Raw genomic sequence first — 18,342 nt, 5'->3', positions numbered from 1 at the left:
ATATAATAAATAAAATAACTAGTAAATAACAAAAATGAAACACATATATCAGTAATGAATATCCTTGACAAGTAGTAGATCTAAAACATGTTTCTCTTCTTCCCTTTCTGCCATTTATAAACACAGCACATTTGAAAAAAAAAAAACTCTTCATTGGTGATTAAATTTGACAACATCAAGGTCTATTTTATAAAATAGTATTGGACCACAGATATTGTGGTGTAGAACTTTACTGAAGCAGGTAGATTTAGACTCTGGGGCCAGCTTGGGCTACTTAGAAAGACCTTATTTGAACCAAACAATAGCAACAACAACAACAAATCAACCAAGCCCTTTCTCCAAAAGAAAATACTCTTGGAGCATACGTAGGCCTTTGTTAAGTGTGTCTTGGTTTTTGTAAAGAGTAGTGCTCACACATGGTAAGTTTGCCAGCTCTGGACCTTTGTGATCACTTAATGAACATAAGCATTCAGGTATCACCTAACAGAGGTAGTTGTCAATATATTTGCTTTTAGTTCAGATTATAATTATCTAGAATACAAAACCAATCTGCTGTGTCATCATAAGCTCTTTGGTTCACAAGTAGAATTTATTTGGCAATTCATGTCACAGCAAAGGTCAGTGCTCCAGGAAGCTCCTGGCTAGAACTGTCTTAGGTAATATCATTCCAGTCAGAACAATCACAGCAAAGGTAATATGCTGCCATCAAGTAGGACATGCCAGAAACATGAGAGTGATAATTGAAAACATATATCTTTACTGTATTTAATCATTCCTTTGTGTGTGTGCAGACACGTGCCGTGGTATACCTGTAGAGGTCAGTCAAAATTTGGGGGAGTCATTTCTTTCCACCATATGTTATCTAGGGAGGGAATTCAGGTCATGAGGCAGGAACCTTTTCCCATCTTACCATCCTTGACAGTAATTAATTTTTAATATATCCAGTTTGTGGGAGATCTATTTCTTGTAGCTAGTTTTTGTAACTTTAAGAAAATTTATTCATCCTGTTAGATTAACAAATTTCTACCACATTCAGAAATAGAAAAGTAGAGCTGGGGAAATGGCTTAGTGGTTAAAATGCTTGCTGAGCAAGCAAGAGGACTAGAATTTGGATCCCCAGAAACTCATGTAAATGTCAGGTGGGTATGATGGCCCACCTATAATTTCAGCATTAGAGGTCAGAAATGGATTGCTGGAGCCACCTGGCTAGCCAGACTAGCTATCTCTGCCTTCGGGCTTCCACATGCATGTGCGCGCGAGCACACACACACTATATATATATATACAGGAAAACTTGAAAAAGAAAAAAAACTAGTAAAGTAATTGCTTTGAAAAATGTTTTACTTCTTAAAGCTGTCTTGTATCTTCCAAATGGTGCATTAATGCAATCCTACAACCCAGTGAATTTAAAATGCTTATTCAGAGGTGCCAATATTAAATTATTCCTGTTATCTAACTTTCATATGTTTAGAGAAGAGAGAGTAAAATTATTAATGCATAAATACCTGCCTCTACTGACCAGGAAGTCCAGCCCTTGAACATTATCTGAAATGCTTGGGATTTTCCAGTTCTTGGATCTTTTAGTAGATGATATAGAATATCTTACTGCACATGCATTTTTGCTGTAATTCACTGAATGAGGTCAGATGGTAAAATTCCCACACTCAGTTACTATAACATTTTGGATGTGGCGTTTTGAGATTAGGGACCTGTTAACCCATTTCTTCTTTCCATCTAGAGAATGGGATGTGGTAGAGACCCAAGAGCATTACAGAAGTAGATGGAGATCTGTTAGGATTCTCTACCTTACCATGTTCCTCAGCAGTGTGGGTAAGTGCTGGGAGTTACAACACAGTTCTACAGTTCAGACTAAAATGCTTTAGCTTTGTGCTAGTGTTAAGATTATTCACTTGTCTGTTCATTGGTTGTTGTTTTTTTTTTTAAGACAGGACTTTTCTGTGTAGCCCTGGCTGTCCTGGAACTTTCTCTGTAGACCAGGCTGGCCTCAGAAATCTGCCTGCCTCTGTCTCTCAAGTACTGGTATTAAAGGTATGCCCATCTTATCTATCTTGAACTCAGGATTTTGCTGCCTCAGCCTCCCTAGTGCTGGAATTACAGGTGTGTGCCACCTTACTGGACTGATTATTTTTCTTCCTTTAAACACTTAGTTCTTATTACTCAGCTCTCTAAGAAACAATTTCAAGTTTAATAAAAGAAAAAGAAAAATTGCTTCAGATGTTAATTTGCATGTTGAACATTTAACTTGATGTAACTTTATTGTAGAGTGTACTTTTTTATCCCCTGGGTGGGAGAGGTTTTGAGACAGTTTCACTGTGTGTCCTACACTTTGATCCTCCTGCTTCAGCCTCCTAAATGCTGAGATTACAGGTGTGGGCTACTAGGTCTGCCTAAGAATTGGTTCTTAATTCCTTTATTCATCAGAGTCAATTCAATTCCAACTACTTAGAGAGCTGGGTGCCCCTCAGTAGTAGAGTGATGCCTGGCATCAACCCCCAACATTCCTCCCCCAATACCCCAAATAAAACAGAAACATGAAGATAAAACTGATAATAAAGTCTGTTACATTCAAAACAGACTTCAGGTACATCAAGATGGCTCAGTGGATAAAAGCACTTGCCATACAAGCCTGACCACTGAGTTCAACTAGTGACCTAAGTTTGATCTCTGGAACCTACAGCGTTCTGCAAGCTTTCCTCTGTCCTCCACATGAGTGTCTGCACTCATATACATGTGTGTGTATCATTCACACACACAGTAATAATAAAATTAAAACAAGAATATGGACTTAACAGCCAAGGCTACATAGTGAGACCCTATCTCAAAAAAATAGACTTAAAATTCTTTTGCATTTGTTTTATCTATATGAGTGTTTTGTCTGCATGTGTGTATGTGCACTATGTGTGTGCATGAGCAAGTCAGAAGAAGCTGTTGAATCACCTGGAACTTGGGAGCTGGAGTTACAGATTGCTGTGAGCCACCATATAGGTGCTGGGAACTTAATTCAGGTCCTCTAGAAGAACAAGCGCTCTTAACTACTGAGCTATCCTTCCAGCCCAAGAAAATAGACTTTATGAAAGAAAGAAGTTACTAATAGATACTACTAGATACATGAATCGTAGGGCATTATTTTAGTGAAAGAAGCCAGACCTGCCTGATTCTACCCTCTCTCCTTGGCACTAGGGTTTTGGATGATGACCTCTGCAACCAGCTTTTATATAATTAATGCTGGGAGTCCAAACTAGGTTTCCAGGCCTGTGTAGCAAGCACTTTACAGACTGAACCATCTTCCCAGCCCCAGTACATTTTGAATACAGTTGCCCTCCTCTTGCCCTCTTTTATCCCCTTACATGAATTGTATATTTTAAAGGGCATAGGAGAGTCATTTGGTACATGGATCATATCTTTCTCTTTTTTCATTTCTTTTCTTTTTATTTATTTTATTTTTTATGGATCATATCTTAATAAATTTTTTCTTTATGTAAAACAGTGTCTCACGTTGGTTTGAAACTCTTTTTTTTTTTTTTTTTTTTTTTTTTTTTTTTTGGTTTTTCGAGACAGGGTTTCTCTGTGTAGCTTTGCGCCTTTCCTGGAACTCACTTGGTAGCCCAGGCTGGCCTCGAACTCACAGAGATCCGCCTGCCTCTGCCTCGGTTTGAAACTCTTGATCCCCCTGCCTTAGCCTCCCAAGTACTGAGATCACAGAGATGGGCCACTATACCCAGCAGTAAAGCTAAACATTTAAAAGTAGGCTTTCCGCTGGGCAGTGGTGGCACAGGCCTTTAATCCCAGCACTCGGGAGGCAGAGCCAGGCAGATCTCTGTGAGTTCGAGGCTAGCCTGATCTACAGAGTAAGATGCAAGACAGGCACCAAAGCTATACAGAAAAAAACCTGTCTTGAAAAACCAAAAAAAAAAAAAAAAAAGTAGGCTTTCCATAACTTCTGACTGGCTTTGCCTAACATTTAGAATGGACAAATAGAGCTGGGTTGTAACTGGGTGGTAGAGTACTTATCTCAAATGCATGAGGCCCTGGGTTTGAGCCCCATCACTACAGACAAGTGAAAAAGGATAACATGGACAAATAGTGCAGGAGTTTTCTATTGTAGTTCTTGAGTGGGAAAACCTGTCAGAAACCAGGAATTTGCATTTATAGTGTGACCATCTTCAAGAATCTCAGTACATAACTACCTCCCTTGAGATGGTGTTCCCTCTTCCTCATCTTCCCTGCAGTGGATTGCTCTTTCAGACACCGCAGAAAACTAGAACTTCCCTGTGGTCATATCAGCTGTGAAGGCTCGGCAAAGCCTTCAGTAATTTCCACTTACAGTAAGGGATATGAGAGAAGAGAGGCAGATCCTTTGCTCTTGCTGTGTCAAGCAGAGTCAGGACTATGATTACCCTGTGTTTCTACTTTATATTAGAGTTTATTATCCTTCTGAGAATTAAGATTTCACTGCTTGATAAATTAAGCATTTGTGTGTATAACTTTTCAGGCTCAGAATATTTTAAAAATCTGTGCTATATTTCCAAAAGCTATACCTGTAATAGTGATTAAATTATTATAATGCAAGTAAACATGTCTGTCTCTTTGCAGGTTTTTCTATTGTGATAATGTCAATCTGGCCATATCTTCAAAAGGTTTGTACATTTCAATTTGTTCTTTAAGTAATAGTAGAGGTAATTCTAGTGTTGTTAAGCATTGTCTAGAGAGTGTCTTTGGTATTCTGTAGTTTGATCTGTCCCAGAATAACTTAAAATAATTGTTTTTCAAAGGAGGTGTAAGTTAGTCATATGCTTTATTGTACAAACAAAAACAATTAAAGCAGAAAGGGTGCAGTGCAGAAGAGACTCATGCCCAGAGAGTGGCAGCCAGAGTGCAGGTGTGCTTACATCTTTAGTCAGCCATGTCCACTTCTGTCACTGCCTCCCTAGTGGAAGCAGCTCAAGTAGTCACCGTGAATTCTTAAAATGTGCAGATGATATTCCTGAGGAGTAATTTCATGATTTTCCTATGGAATTAATTTGGGTTTTCAGGAAAACTTTGTGAAAAGGATAGGCAATATTGCTATCTCTTGATATTCCTGTGATATTGGTTTTCAGGTCCCCTCAAAGTCTACCAAAATGTTTTGGATGTGCAAGTCCCTACATAAAGTGATGTAGTATTTGCATATAACTTGTGCACATTCTCCATGCTGCAATCATCTCTAGATTACATATGATGCCTAGGACAATGCCAACATTATGTGATTGCTAAACTGCTCTGTCCTAGAACAGGGACAAGAAGGCAGAGTCTGTGTTCAGTTCACTTTTTGTCCTTCATGGATGAAGGTCAGGGCTTACCCTGTCCCCTCCTTTGTACCAGCTTCTGTCTTAACTCTAATACTTAGTCTTAGATTCTCTGTATCTTTATCATCTCACTCCTTGCTTAGATTCTCTGTATCTTTATCATCTCACTCCTTGCTTACTGATTTTTTTTTTAAAGACCCATGAGTGTTAAGCTTTGGCCTATAGCAGATAAGTAGACAGTAGTGTGTGTTAGACAACTTCTTCAGGGACCCAGGCTCGGCAAGGTCGCACTCAGTCACCTTTCCTAGCTTCTTTGTAGCTCCTTCCTTGCCTTCCTTCCTTCCTTCCTGTGTTCTCCTTCCTTTCTCCTTCCCTTCTCTCTTTCCACCTTTCTTTACCCTTCCAGCCTCTGCTCCTCTCATGGCCTCTGGAAAGCCTTCACTGATAGTCATCACTTCTCAGCATAGTTTGGTCCTCTTTCTTTTTGTCTGCATCCAAAAATTTGAGTAATTGGGGTTTGTAAGTATTTTTTTAAATCTCTTTTTATTACTCCCTGAACTGTACTGTGTGACAGCTATCTTTATAGAATTTACATTGTAGTAGGTATTATAAGTGATCAGAGATGATTTATACCTGTAGAGGGTGTGCGTAGTTGGTATGCAAATATTCTATATGAAGGGCTTGTGTGTGCACTCACTGTGGTGTCCTTGGGAGTCCTGGAGTCAGTTCTGAGGACACCAAGGGATGACTCCACCTGATCTCTGAATCTTTGGTATTTACCATGCAGTGCTATGATGTCAAATGTATAGTGATGAACTCCCCCACGATTATTAACATGTACCAGGAGTTCTCCACAGAAATACTAGCACACAAAGGTTCAGCCACTCTGGAATACAGCCTGGATATTTGTTACAAAGCTAAATATGGTTTTACTAACCGATCTAGCAGCCACATTCCCAGGTACTTAGTTACCCAGTGGTCTGAAAACTTATATTCACATGAAAGTCTGCCTTAGAGTGTTTGTAACTGCCAGAAGCCTAAGACTGTTGTTATGTAATGATTCTTAAAGCATTTACTTTTCTCTGCAGATTGATCAGACAGCCGATGCAAGTTTTTTGGGCTGGGTTATTGCTTCATTTAGTCTTGGCCAAATGGTAGCTTCACCTCTATTTGGTTTATGGTCTAATTATAGGCCAAGAAAAGAACCTCTTATCGTCTCCATCTTTATTTCGGTGGCAGCCAACTGCCTATATGCATATGTCCACGTGCCAGCTGCTCATAATAAATACTACATGTTGATTGCTCGTGGATTGGTGGGATTTGGAGCAGGTAATTGTGTGTGTGTATTTGTGTGTGAGATTCACATTCTTCCTACTGTTCATAGCCATGTCTCTCCTGTGTCATCCCACATACATCATGATCCTCCTATTACCTACAGGTTCTCTCTTTTATTTCTATTAGTCTTCATCATCAAGATACACATTGAGTGCTTTATCTAGTGCAGAGTCCTCTCGAGCTTCTTGCCCTTGAATGGATCCTTTTCTTTTCTGTCCTGTTTCTGGCCTTTCCTGGTTCCATCTTTTCTCATCAATTATAGTAAGACTTTTGTATTAGAAGCAGTAAATAATATTTTTTAAATGCTCTTTGGTTCCTAGCAGAGTCTCTACTATAAAATAATATGCTTAATAATTAAAAAAAAACAACTTCTATTTTTATTGTGTATGTGGAGATGTGCATGTGAGAGCAGGACCCTCAGAGGCCAGAGGCCAGCATTGAATCCCCTGGAGCTGGAGTTAGAGGTGCTTGTGAGCTGTCTGATGTGGGTGCTAGGATCTGAACACAGGTCTGCTAAAAGAGCAGTATAAATGCTTAACTTAACCACTGTGCCCTCTCCAGCCCAAAATTGTTTAGTTACATTCTTAGTGGACTCTTTCTGTTTCTGTATTATACGGCTGTGAATGTAGTTTGTGACATATTTCCTTACAGCATAACACTCTGCTGTTAATGTACAGCTGTCTATAATTTGATGAGAAAATCTTGGTATTATAATGCCGTTTTTACATTATCTAAAAGCTGTTTTTACTCATGTGAGCAGGCTTGTTTTATTTTGATTTTTGTTTTGTTGTTAGTTGGTTTTGAGACAGAGTCTTAATATATACCTTTGGCTGGCCTAGATCTCACTATGTGGCCTAGGCTGGCCTCTGTCTCCCAGTTGCTGGGATTATACGTGTGTACCACCCAGCCTAGCTGCACTATTTCTGTATCAGTGAAAATACTTTGTTCCCTTAGTTATGTGTTTGTTCAATAAAAATCTTACACATTTTGTACAATGGCGTAAAGGAAGACATGACCATCAGTATTTCTTGCTCTGTATAAAGCCAGGTGAGGTGAGTATGATAGCTGAAGGGTGGTTCCTTTACTCTGTTCCTGTCTCTTTAGGAAATGTAGCTGTTGTTCGATCATACATTGCTGGTGCTACTTCCCTTCAGGAAAGGACAAGTGCCATGGCCAATACAAGCACATGTCAAGCCTTGGGCTTTATTCTGGGTCCAGGTAAGGCGGTCTTTACTTGACTTCTTAAATTTGAATTGGGAAAATCTTTGAGGTTCAAATTTAAATGTAACCCATGTGTGAAGCTTTGTGGCCAAAGGGAAAAGGAGAGAAACTTGAGAAAGGAGGGAGGGAGCCAGGGAAGTAAGAGGGGTTAACAAGAGTAAAGTATAGAGATATATATGCATAAAAATATCATAATGAAACATTTCATATGTTAACTAAAAATCATCATAAAAATAAAACAATAATCCCCCCAAATTGCGTGTGTGTGTGTGTGTGTGTGTGTGTGTGTGTGTGTGAGAGAGAGAGAGAGAGAGAGAGAGAGAGAGATACTGAATACTGAACCCAAAGCTTTATGCATGCTGGGAAGCACTCTACCACTGAGCTATAGCTGTAGCAGGGAGGGACATTAATGTTTTTAATACATTAATATTGCTAGATTATTTTGCCTTGAGAACAGAGCTCTTAGTTGAGTGCTGCTTGCCTCATTTTACAGGTGAGGAACCCACAGTGTATAGTGTGTCCAGAGTTACCAAAGTAGGTGGGGGAGTCTGGGGCTCACAGCTGACATTTTTCTGGGTACTTTGTACCCAGTACTGTTGTAAGGGCAGCATCTGCTTTTGTCTTCAGCTGAAGTTAGATCCCAGTTACTGACAGGCCCGTGGAAAATCATCTCAGCCATGAGTGAAGAGCAGAACTGTTCCATTCAAGTTTTAAGTACAAATTTAATATTAAGTGATACTAAGTATGTATAATTTAAATGCTACAGACACAGTAATATTCAAAATATTTGACTTGAAACTGTTACATTTTCTTCTTGTAATGAATTTGATTAAATTTCTAACTATTTGAGTCAACCAGATTGTTCAACGTGTCTTTTACCTTTGTGCTTGCTGCCATCCTGCATGAAAATTTAATACCACATATCTTATCACATATACTAATGTATTTGTGTGTGTGTGTGTGTATACATATATGTATACACACACACACACACACACACACACACACACACACACACACATGTATGTCTGTGATTTATACAAGAGAAGAATAAATTGTTTCCATCAACCAAGCATCAGTTTTCTCACTCCAGCCGAGATTCCTTAATACACATGGTGGCTTCATATTGACCCTAACAGTTCGGTGGTAAGCTTCTTTTACAGTTTTCAGCTTATGTTTCTCATATCAAAACTTACTTGTATACATAATACTTTTTTAGTATTTCAGACTTGCTTTGCACTCATCGGAGAAAAGGGTGTAACGTGGGACATCATTAAACTGCAGATCAACATGTACACAGCACCAGTTTTACTTGGCGCCTTCCTGGGAATTCTAAACATTATTCTGATTCTCTTTATATTAAGGTAACTACACAGAAGTGATAAGCTATGTTTATAAATTCTAAAAGTTAACAGGCTTTGGTATTACTGAGGGATAATTATCCCTATGAAGTCTTTTTGTATTTGTAGCACTGGGCATTGACCCTGGGGCCTCAGCCATGCTAAGCAAGCCCTTTACCACTACTCTGTATCTCCCAGGCTCCTAGCCCCCTTTATAAAGATTTATTTTTATGTTTTTAAAGTGTTTTGCCTATATGTATGTATGTGGACCACATGCATGCAATGCCCTCAGGTACCACAAGGGAGAACTGGGTTCCCTGGAACTGGAGTTACACACAATTGGGTGCTAGGAACCAAACCTGGGTCCACAGCAAGAGCAGCAAATGCTCTTAGCTGCTGAAGGCCCTCTCCAGCCCTTTTTACTTTTTATTTTGATGTATGGACCTGTTAAGTTGCTTGGTGCTCTGAGTACCAGGCAGGCCTTCAATTTGTAGTCCTTCTGCCTCAGCCTCCAGGTAGCTGACATTATAGACCAGAGCTGTGAGGCTTGGCCCTGTGAAGTCTTTGGGGTTTGCTGCCTATATTGGGTTTGTAGTGTTTGATCAATTACTGGTAACTGCAGACAGATCAGGAATAACACAGATTAAGAAGATCTATTCTTCATTTACTAACTATAAAATTCTAAGTATAGAAATGGTTATTTCGGGCTGGAGCGATGTTTCAGTGGTTAAGAGCACTGACTGTTCTTCCAGAGGTCCTGAGTTCAATTCCCAGCAACCACATGGTGGCTCACAACCACCTGTAATGAGATCTGGTGCCCTCTTCTGGCCTGCAAGGACACATGCAAACAGAACACTGTGTATAATAAATAAATAAATCTTTAAAAAAAAAAAAAAAAAAAAAGAAAGAAAGAAAGAAAGAAAGAAAGAAAGAAAGAAAGAAAGAAAGAAAGAAAGAAAGAAAGAAAGAAAGAAAGAAAGAAAAAAGAAATGGTATTTCACCTGGCAGTGGTGGTGCACACCTTTTATTCCAGCACTTGGGAGGCAGAGGCAGGCAGATCTGTGGAAATCTGAGGCCAGTCTGGCCTGCAGAGTGAGTTCCAGGACAGCCAGAGCTACACAGAGAAATCCTGTCTCAAAAAAACAGAAAAAGAAAAGAAATGGTATTTCATTTTCTAAAACTAGTATCATTATTTTGTATCTTTGTATTTCTTGTTTTTACTTTATCTTTTAGAAAAAGTCTTACTATGTAGCCAAGGCTGCCTGAGAACTCAGGATTCTTTTGCTTTAGCCTGCGAAGTTTTGGGAATATAGGTATATGCTATCAAACCCAATATTATTATGTTATATTTTTTAGAGTGCTCCATCTAATTTTCCAGAACCACTTACAATTTTTAAAACATTGAAAACCTCAAATACATACTAAGGTAAATCATGTATGCTTCTAGATACATTTTGAAACTATTTTAGATGACACATAGTCTTCCTATTCAGGAAAGTGAGTGGGTGGGTTACGTGACCCCAGGGGTTTGAGAGCAGCCTGGACAACAGTGCCGGGCCTTTTCTCACCAAAGCTCACACTGGAGATCCAGCTCAAGGCTTGGAGGCTTGCTTTTCTGGCATGTATGAGGCCCTATGCTTCATGACCAGTACTGGAAAAAAAGGTATTTTTAGGTTTATTGGTTATATTTATTAGTAATTAATAACTCTATTTCTCAAAAGCCAGTAAAAGAAATTGTGTCTGACTGTAGAAAAGGCAGGGTGCCAATAATAAGAAAGAAAACTGCTTCTGAATTAAGGTCTTATTAATATCTATGCTTTTCTTTAGAGAGCATCGTGTAGATGATTCAGGACGGCAGTGTAAGAGCGTGAATTTTCAAGAAGGTACTGTTAGCTTGTGTAGCACTATCTAAATTCTCATTCTGTTTGCTTGGTATTTACATGGCTTTTGCCTCTAAGCATAACACGTAGGTGACTGGAGAATATCTTCAAAGGTGAAAGGAATCTACATTAATAAAAGAATCCATACCTATCAGTTATGTGGTGTTTATTATTGGCAAGGCTAAAAGCCATTGCTAATGATCACTTGTCTTTTTCAAATAGCTAGTGTCTTAAAACCACTGTGCCCCTTGCCATATTTCCGATAACCCTGGTACAGGGAGCCCTTTCTGTTTCAAGCAGGTTTTGTTGTTTTGAGACAGTGTCTCAGTATGTAGTCCACTCTTACCTTGAAAATGACTTGCTTGGCAAGGCTGGCCTAGAACTTGAGATCCTTCTGCCTTAGCCTTGTGAGTGCTGGGATCACAGTTGGACTACATACACCTGGCTTCCAGCAATTCCCAATACCTTTATCGTGATAGTAGGCATTGTTATTTTATAAATGTATATTTTCATCTTTTAAATTATGTTGTGGGTGTGTGGTATATGCATGTGTGTATATGTGTGCAGGTATGCTTGCCCATGTGGGTGCACATGGAGGTCAAATGTCTACATCAGATGTTTTCCTTATCTGCTCTCCACTTACTTTCTCAGTCTCTCACAGACCTGAAACTTGCCATTTTGAATAGAATGGCTGGCTAGGGAGCCCCAAGAGTCCACCTGTCTGTGTCCCCCAGCGCTGGGTACAGTGGTCAGCACCTCCACATCTGAGTTTCAGTGGGTGCTGGGGATCTGAATGCAGACCTTCATGCTTGCACAGTGGACACTTTACACATTGTCACAGCCCAGTCCTTTAAATCTTTTTTTTGGCTTATTTATAAATTCCCAATCTGGTAAGTAGGAATATTTTACTTAATAAATTGTTATTTAGTTACCGATTGTGGCCTTGAACTGTATGAAAGAAAGCAAGTTGGTACTTGCTCAGTGATTTTATAAAACTATACAAAAAACAAATGTAATTTTAGTGAATACATTCATATAAAATCATTTTTATATTTCAATAAATATCTTGATAAAATGCACATGGTAAAAACTCACATGATTTTTTAATATTTAAAGATAGTCAGGTTTAAAGAAGTTTTCTTTGAGTGGGATTGTAATTTCTAATTACATAAAGTTTGGGAAGCAGGGCTGGAGTGATGAGTCAGCAGTTAAAAGCACGCCTGCTCTTGCAGAGGACATGGTAGCTCATCACTTTCTGTAACTCCAGTTTCAGCCGACCTGAAGCCCTCTTCTGACTTCTGCAAGTGCCAAACATATACATATATGGAGACAAAACACTAATACATGTCAAAATCAACCCATCAATTTAATTTAAAAATTGGATCAATATACTGAAGTAGTCTTTCCTTAAAATTCTGTGTGTGTGTGTGTGTGTGTGTGTGTGTGTGTGTGTGTGTGTGTGGTTTTCGAGACAGGGTTTCCTTTTGTAGCTCTAGCCATCCTGTAACTCACTCTGTAGACCATATCAGCCTTGAACTCACAGAGATCCACCTGTGTCTGCCTCCCAAGTGCTGGGATTAAAGTCATGGGCCACCACTGCTGGGCCCTAAAATTCTTGTAATTAGGACACTTAGTCAATTTCCTCCGCCTGTGATACATTTCTGAGATTCCTTACAGCAGCCAGCACTGAATAGAGCCTGCAAAAAATAACTATATATGTAGGAAATTTCAGTCTGATGGGGCAACATTCAAAGAAGTCAAGACAGACCCTGGGTAGTAACTAAGTAATAGAAAGGTGTACCCCAAATATTCCAAGGGTCGGAAGAACTAGGGCCTGCTTCTGTGAAGGGACCTGGATGAAGGTGACCAGTATTCTTGGTGTGACTGAAAACAAAAGTCAAAAGCTACTCCCTATAAATAGTACAGACATTTCTAATTCTCCTTTCCTCTGAGGTAGAAGGGCAGACACTATTATAAAAAACATACACAAGCTTTCTATGTCAAGGAAAGCTATACCATGCCTCTCCTTTACCTCCCTCTCTCCCCCAGCATACATGTCCATTCTTGGGTTATTTACATTGTTCACAATGAGTAACAGTATAAGGATGTGAACAGATATATGGCTGTATATAACTTTGAAGTTATGTCAGGAGTGCCTGTACTTAATATATGATTTAATTGTATAGTTCAAGGTGAGGAATCGTGCTCTGCCCTCTAAAGCCACTGCCATGGAAAGATACAAGTAATTTTTATTTTTGAGATAGGTCTTGTTATATAGCTCAGGCTGGCCTTCAACTCATGATGCTGTTGCCTAAGCCTCCTGAGTGCAGACAGGGATAACTGTGTATATCACCAAGCTCAGCATTAACACAACTTTTAATTAATGTATTCTTAGACATACATCTATACAATAAATACTGACCACTCTCATTCCCACCGCCTCCCATCTGCCTGTCACCCTGCTCACCCCCTTCCTCCCCACAAATCTAACATAACTTTTTTTAATGACAGGGAAGAGAAAAATTAAATATTTATGTTTATTTTGTGTGTATGACATGCTATGCATGAGAGTCAGCTCTCACCATGTAGGCCTAGGGATCAAACTCAGGTCTCTAGTTGGCAGCAAGTGTCTTTTCCCTTTGAGCCATCTCACTGGTCCCCAAAGAAAGACTTTTACTAACACTAACTTCATATAGGGTTGAAATAAAAAAGAGCCATTGAAAGGAACTGGGAACTGGTTTATTGAACTATTGATAGAACTTAATAGAATCATTATAAAATTAAGATTTAGTAAGGTAGAAACATCTGTACCTGGAATTGAAAGCAAATGTATTTTTCTAGAAGTCTATAAAACACACTCTTTTGGATTGGGAGACACCAACATAAACTAACCCAAGTAATTCCTGTAGATAATGAAACTCAAATACACTTCAGGAAGAGTGGCCCCTTATGTTAAATACCATTTGAAGATTACTTACTCTCTGAATCTTGTTACTTCTTTCCCTCTCCTTCCCTCCTTTCCCAAACTCTTCCCTTTTTGTTACTTTTATTTACTTTCTTTTCCCCACGCCCCTTAGCCCAGACTGGCCTCAGACTTGCTGTGATCCTCCAGCCTCAGCCTCCCAAGTGCTGGGATTAAGGTGTGAGCCACCACACCCAGTGAATAGTTTCATATTATTTTATTATATGAAAAATCAAACATATAATATTACTTTTCTCCTGTTTATAGAAACTACAGATGAAGTTCATAATCCCGAAGGAAGTATTGACCAAGTCGCTGTTGTGGCTACCAATGTTCTGTTTTTTGTGGTTTTGTTTATCTTTGCCCTTTTTGAAACGTAAGTTTTAGTCTGTCTTTATTTAAATCTGATTACTTACTAATCCATGTTGTTTAATGCAGTGTTAATTATGCATATAGATTTTGTTTTTAAAAACTTACATAAAGCACATTTTATTCTTAAGTAAAATTTTTGCTTTTTTTGAGACAGGATCTATGTAACCTGGTTGTCCTGGAACTCTCTATGAAGACCAGGATGGCCTTGAACTCAAAGAGATCTGACTGTCTCTGCCTCCCAAGTGCTGTGCCACCATGGCCAAACTTAAATATAAATGTGTATAGATTTTGTATCATGATATAATTAACACTAAGTCTGGCAATATTAGCTCTGTTTAATCCTTGATCAAAAATTGTAAAATTCACAACTGTGTAGGTTTCATTCATCCTGTTTTGTAAAATTACATGATCCTTTTAAAAGAGAAAAAATATGCAAATACAGCAGCAACTCACGCACACGCATGCGCACACAAACGCATGCACACATGCACGCTCGTGGGCCCTGCAGAAAGCCACTTCATGTTTTTTCAAGTGGGGAGGGGAAGCATGTATTAAACTCTCATAAGCTGTAATGTCACAGTTTGAGAACTTGGTTTATTTCCATACAACTGTAACATTTTTGTGTCAATACTTGTCAGTAGATGTGTTTGGTATATATATATTTTCAAAATTATTCACCTACAGGAAAGTCATAATTCATTTTAGAGAACATTTTTTAATGCAAAAAACACAGCACACAAAATTTATCACATTAACTATATTGGGGATTAAATTTAGGATCTCAAGCATGCCAGGCAATTGCTGAGGGACATTCTTAACCTGCTTACTTTTTAATTTGAGACAGGTTCTCACTAAGTCATTCTAGACTGGTTTTAAACTCCCTCTGTAGCTCAGGTAGGGCTTAAATTTGTGATCCTTCTGTCTCAACCTCCTATAGTTAGGCTTATAGTCCTGTACAACCAGGCCCAGCATTTTAACTCATTTAAGAAAAAAGTTTTAGATTTATTTTTTATTTTTTAAAATGTGTTATGAGTGTTTTGCCTGCATGTAATATATGTGCACCATGTGTGTGCCTGGTGCTAGAGAGGTCAGCAGTGAGAACTGGGTCCCTGAAACTGGAATCACTGATAGTTGTGAACCACCATGTGGTTCTGGGAATCAAACCTGGGTCCTCTGCAAGAGCAGCAGTGCTCTTAGTCTCAAGCCATCTCTCCAGACCCTTTAGCTGTGTTTGAAAAGTTGAATACAGTGGCATTGAGTATGGTTACAGCTTTGTGCCTCATGAGAAGAACCTTGTATCATCCCAAACCAGCTGCACACCTCTCATGGTTACTCCCCATGTCTTTCACCAGCTCCTGATGACCTGTCTGTATAAGGCACCTCATATAAGTTGCATCATGCAGTATTTTGCTTTTATGCCTGTCTTATTTCATTGATTGTGAGGTTTTAGTTCTTCCTGTTGTGTGTATCACTTTCTTAACTTCTTATGGCAGGTGCAGCTGCTTTTTGCTGCCCACTCATCTGCTGATGAGAACTCTGTTGGCACCATGAAGCTAAGTTGAGTGATTATGCTATGCAGGTGGCTGCTGAAGTTGTGGCCTTCATTTCTTGGATTTGTACCTGGAAGAACTGGAATTGCTAGGGCACATGTTAACTGTTTAGCCCTTGGAGAAAGCATGCAGTTGTTTTCTATATCAGCTCATCTGATTTCAAAGTTTAAGATACTATTTTTTTTTAATACAACATTTAAAATATAGATTGTTTTGTGTTCAGCCAACAGAAGATGGTAGAACATAGAGCTAGGCTTGTCAAGGAAGGAGACATCTATATAAAGGCAGAGGTATTCATAGGGAGGGGAAGAAACACAAAGTGCTGATGGAAGGGAAAATCCACTAGGCTCTAATAAGTAGGCACTAATAACATGACCGTGTGACATTGCTGGGAATATACACTTTAATAACGAGGGGGAAACATCTAGAAAGTGCATGTCCAGCAAAACTGAAATAAACTTCTGACTTTGAAAATGTCAACATAAAGTTTACTTTTGTAGGGACTGGGGATTTAGCTCAGTGGTAGAGCGCTTGCCTAGCAAGTGCAAGGCCCTGAGTTCGGTCCTCAGCTCTGAAAAAAGAAAAAAATTACTTTTGTAGTGGCTCTTTACAGGGGACTAGTAGTCCCTCTGTAGAAGTGACCCCCAAAGAGAGGCTAGTCAGACTCTCACCCCTAAAGCTCAAAGCTCCACCAAGAAGAGATTAATTTCAACCACAGTGTAACCATGAATAGTTGCTGGGAGCATGGGGCTGTAATCGATTTATGTTGTCTCCTGTTTGCAAACTTCTGCAATGTGACTGTGTTCCTTATATAAACTGAAGTGAAAGGGGTTGCATATTCTTGAAGGTATTATTATGAATGCTTATATTTAATTCTTAGTAACGACTGTCATTTAAGTGAATAAGTCTGGCTTTCTCTTCTTAGAATCCTCACTCCATTAACAATGGACATGTACGCCTGGACCCAGGAGCAGGCTGTGCTCTATGATGGAATAATTCTTGCTGTTCTTGGAGTTGAGGCAGTTATTGTTTTCATGGGGGTTAAATTACTTTCCAAAAAGTAAGTTATATATGTTTTTAGTTTCACTTCAAATCCTTTTTTGAAAAAAGAAACATGAAACACTGTTAATACAGATCAATGTGCTAGTACATTTGCTCATGTGTTACAACTTTTTTGTTAGTAAGACAGAGTCTTACTCTGTAGACCTGGCTAGCCTGGGACTCACTACATAGACCTGGCTAGTCTGCTTCTGCCTTCTGAGTGCTGCAGGGAATAAAGGCGTGTGCTACCATGCCTGGCGGTAGTGTAGTTCTTGAGAGTTAGCAATAAGATCAAATCTTTACTGAGAATGCATGATATTTTTATAGTCTATGGTATCACTTTGGCAAAGTAAAATGCCTTACCAAATAAGTAACTGTATACTAACTATTGTTATATATTGTGTTTTAATGTCTGTTACTCAAAGTATATTTCATAAAACATTGTCTCATGAGATGGAATGATTAAGTTTAGAAAATTCTGGTTATTAAAGCCTCTACACTGATGGCTGAGACAAGAGGACCATGAGTGCCTGCATGCTACATATTGAGACCATGTCTCAAAGAACAAAGTGAACTTACATAGATTTTGTGTGTGTGTTTTGTTATGAGTCAGGGTCTCACGTACCCCGGCTACCCTTGAATTACTGATTCTCCTGCCTCCACTTCTCAGGTACTGGGCTTATAGGCTTATATATTTTAGAACATCTAATTAGGTCTCCATCTTATGAACACTATATCATCACCGTGGCAAATACAGTTATAGTCATTTCTCAGTATTTGACCACATAACTCATCTTGTGTGTGTGGTGCTGCTGGGAGTTGAAGTTAGCCTTCAACAGTTTTGGCAGCTCTGTATGTTTCCTTTTCTGTGTTGTGACGGAGCTTAAACTCAGGACCTTAAGCTACACTGCAAGCTCCCTATATGTATTTTCAGTTTAACTATTTGTTCTGTAGTGCTAGGATTGGATCCTAGGCTTTGTACATGCTAGGTGAGTGCTCTACTTTCTGTAGGAAAAGATAAATACATTCATCATCTAGAGTCCAACCCCCTAATCTGAAATCAACAGTTTATTAGAGAAGCCTCCCCCCCCACCCTGAGACAGGGTCTCACTATGCAGCCCAGGCTGGCCTTGAACTCCCTCCCAGGGTTCCTGCCTGGTACTTAGGTGATGAGGCTACAGGTATACACTGCCATGCTTGGTACTGGGTGCTTTCATTGGGGGATTCTATTTAGAATTACAGGGGGCTGGAGAGATGGCTCAGAGGTTAAGAGCACTGCTTGCTCTTCCAAAGGTCCTGAGTTCAATTCCCAGCAACCACATGGTGGCTCACAAC

General features: G+C 39.2%; 1 protein-coding gene across 2 annotated transcripts in view; it reads left to right on the top strand.

The window, feature by feature from the left end:
• Mfsd8 (major facilitator superfamily domain containing 8) overlaps window positions 1-18,342 on the top strand; it is a 31,090-nt gene that overhangs the window by 6,192 nt on the left and 6,556 nt on the right. The window contains exons 2-9 of one of the 2 annotated variants that reach the window (XM_028895046.2): window positions 1,739-1,830; window positions 4,615-4,658; window positions 6,395-6,635; window positions 7,746-7,859; window positions 9,082-9,226; window positions 11,030-11,085; window positions 14,312-14,420; window positions 16,892-17,026. In XM_028895046.2, the coding sequence (XP_028750879.1) occupies window positions 1,739-1,830; window positions 4,615-4,658; window positions 6,395-6,635; window positions 7,746-7,859; window positions 9,082-9,226; window positions 11,030-11,085; window positions 14,312-14,420; window positions 16,892-17,026 (936 nt within the window). The remainder of the gene's footprint in view (window positions 1-1,738; window positions 1,831-4,614; window positions 4,659-6,394; window positions 6,636-7,745; window positions 7,860-9,081; window positions 9,227-11,029; window positions 11,086-14,311; window positions 14,421-16,891; window positions 17,027-18,342) is intronic. The other variant, XM_028895047.2, reaches the window with a different exon arrangement.

The sequence above is a fragment of the Peromyscus leucopus genome, chromosome 6 (assembly GCF_004664715.2).
Source record: "Peromyscus leucopus breed LL Stock chromosome 6, UCI_PerLeu_2.1, whole genome shotgun sequence".
NCBI classification, from domain to species: domain Eukaryota; kingdom Metazoa; phylum Chordata; class Mammalia; order Rodentia; family Cricetidae; genus Peromyscus; species Peromyscus leucopus.
This window is presented reverse-complemented; position numbering and strand designations above follow the sequence as displayed.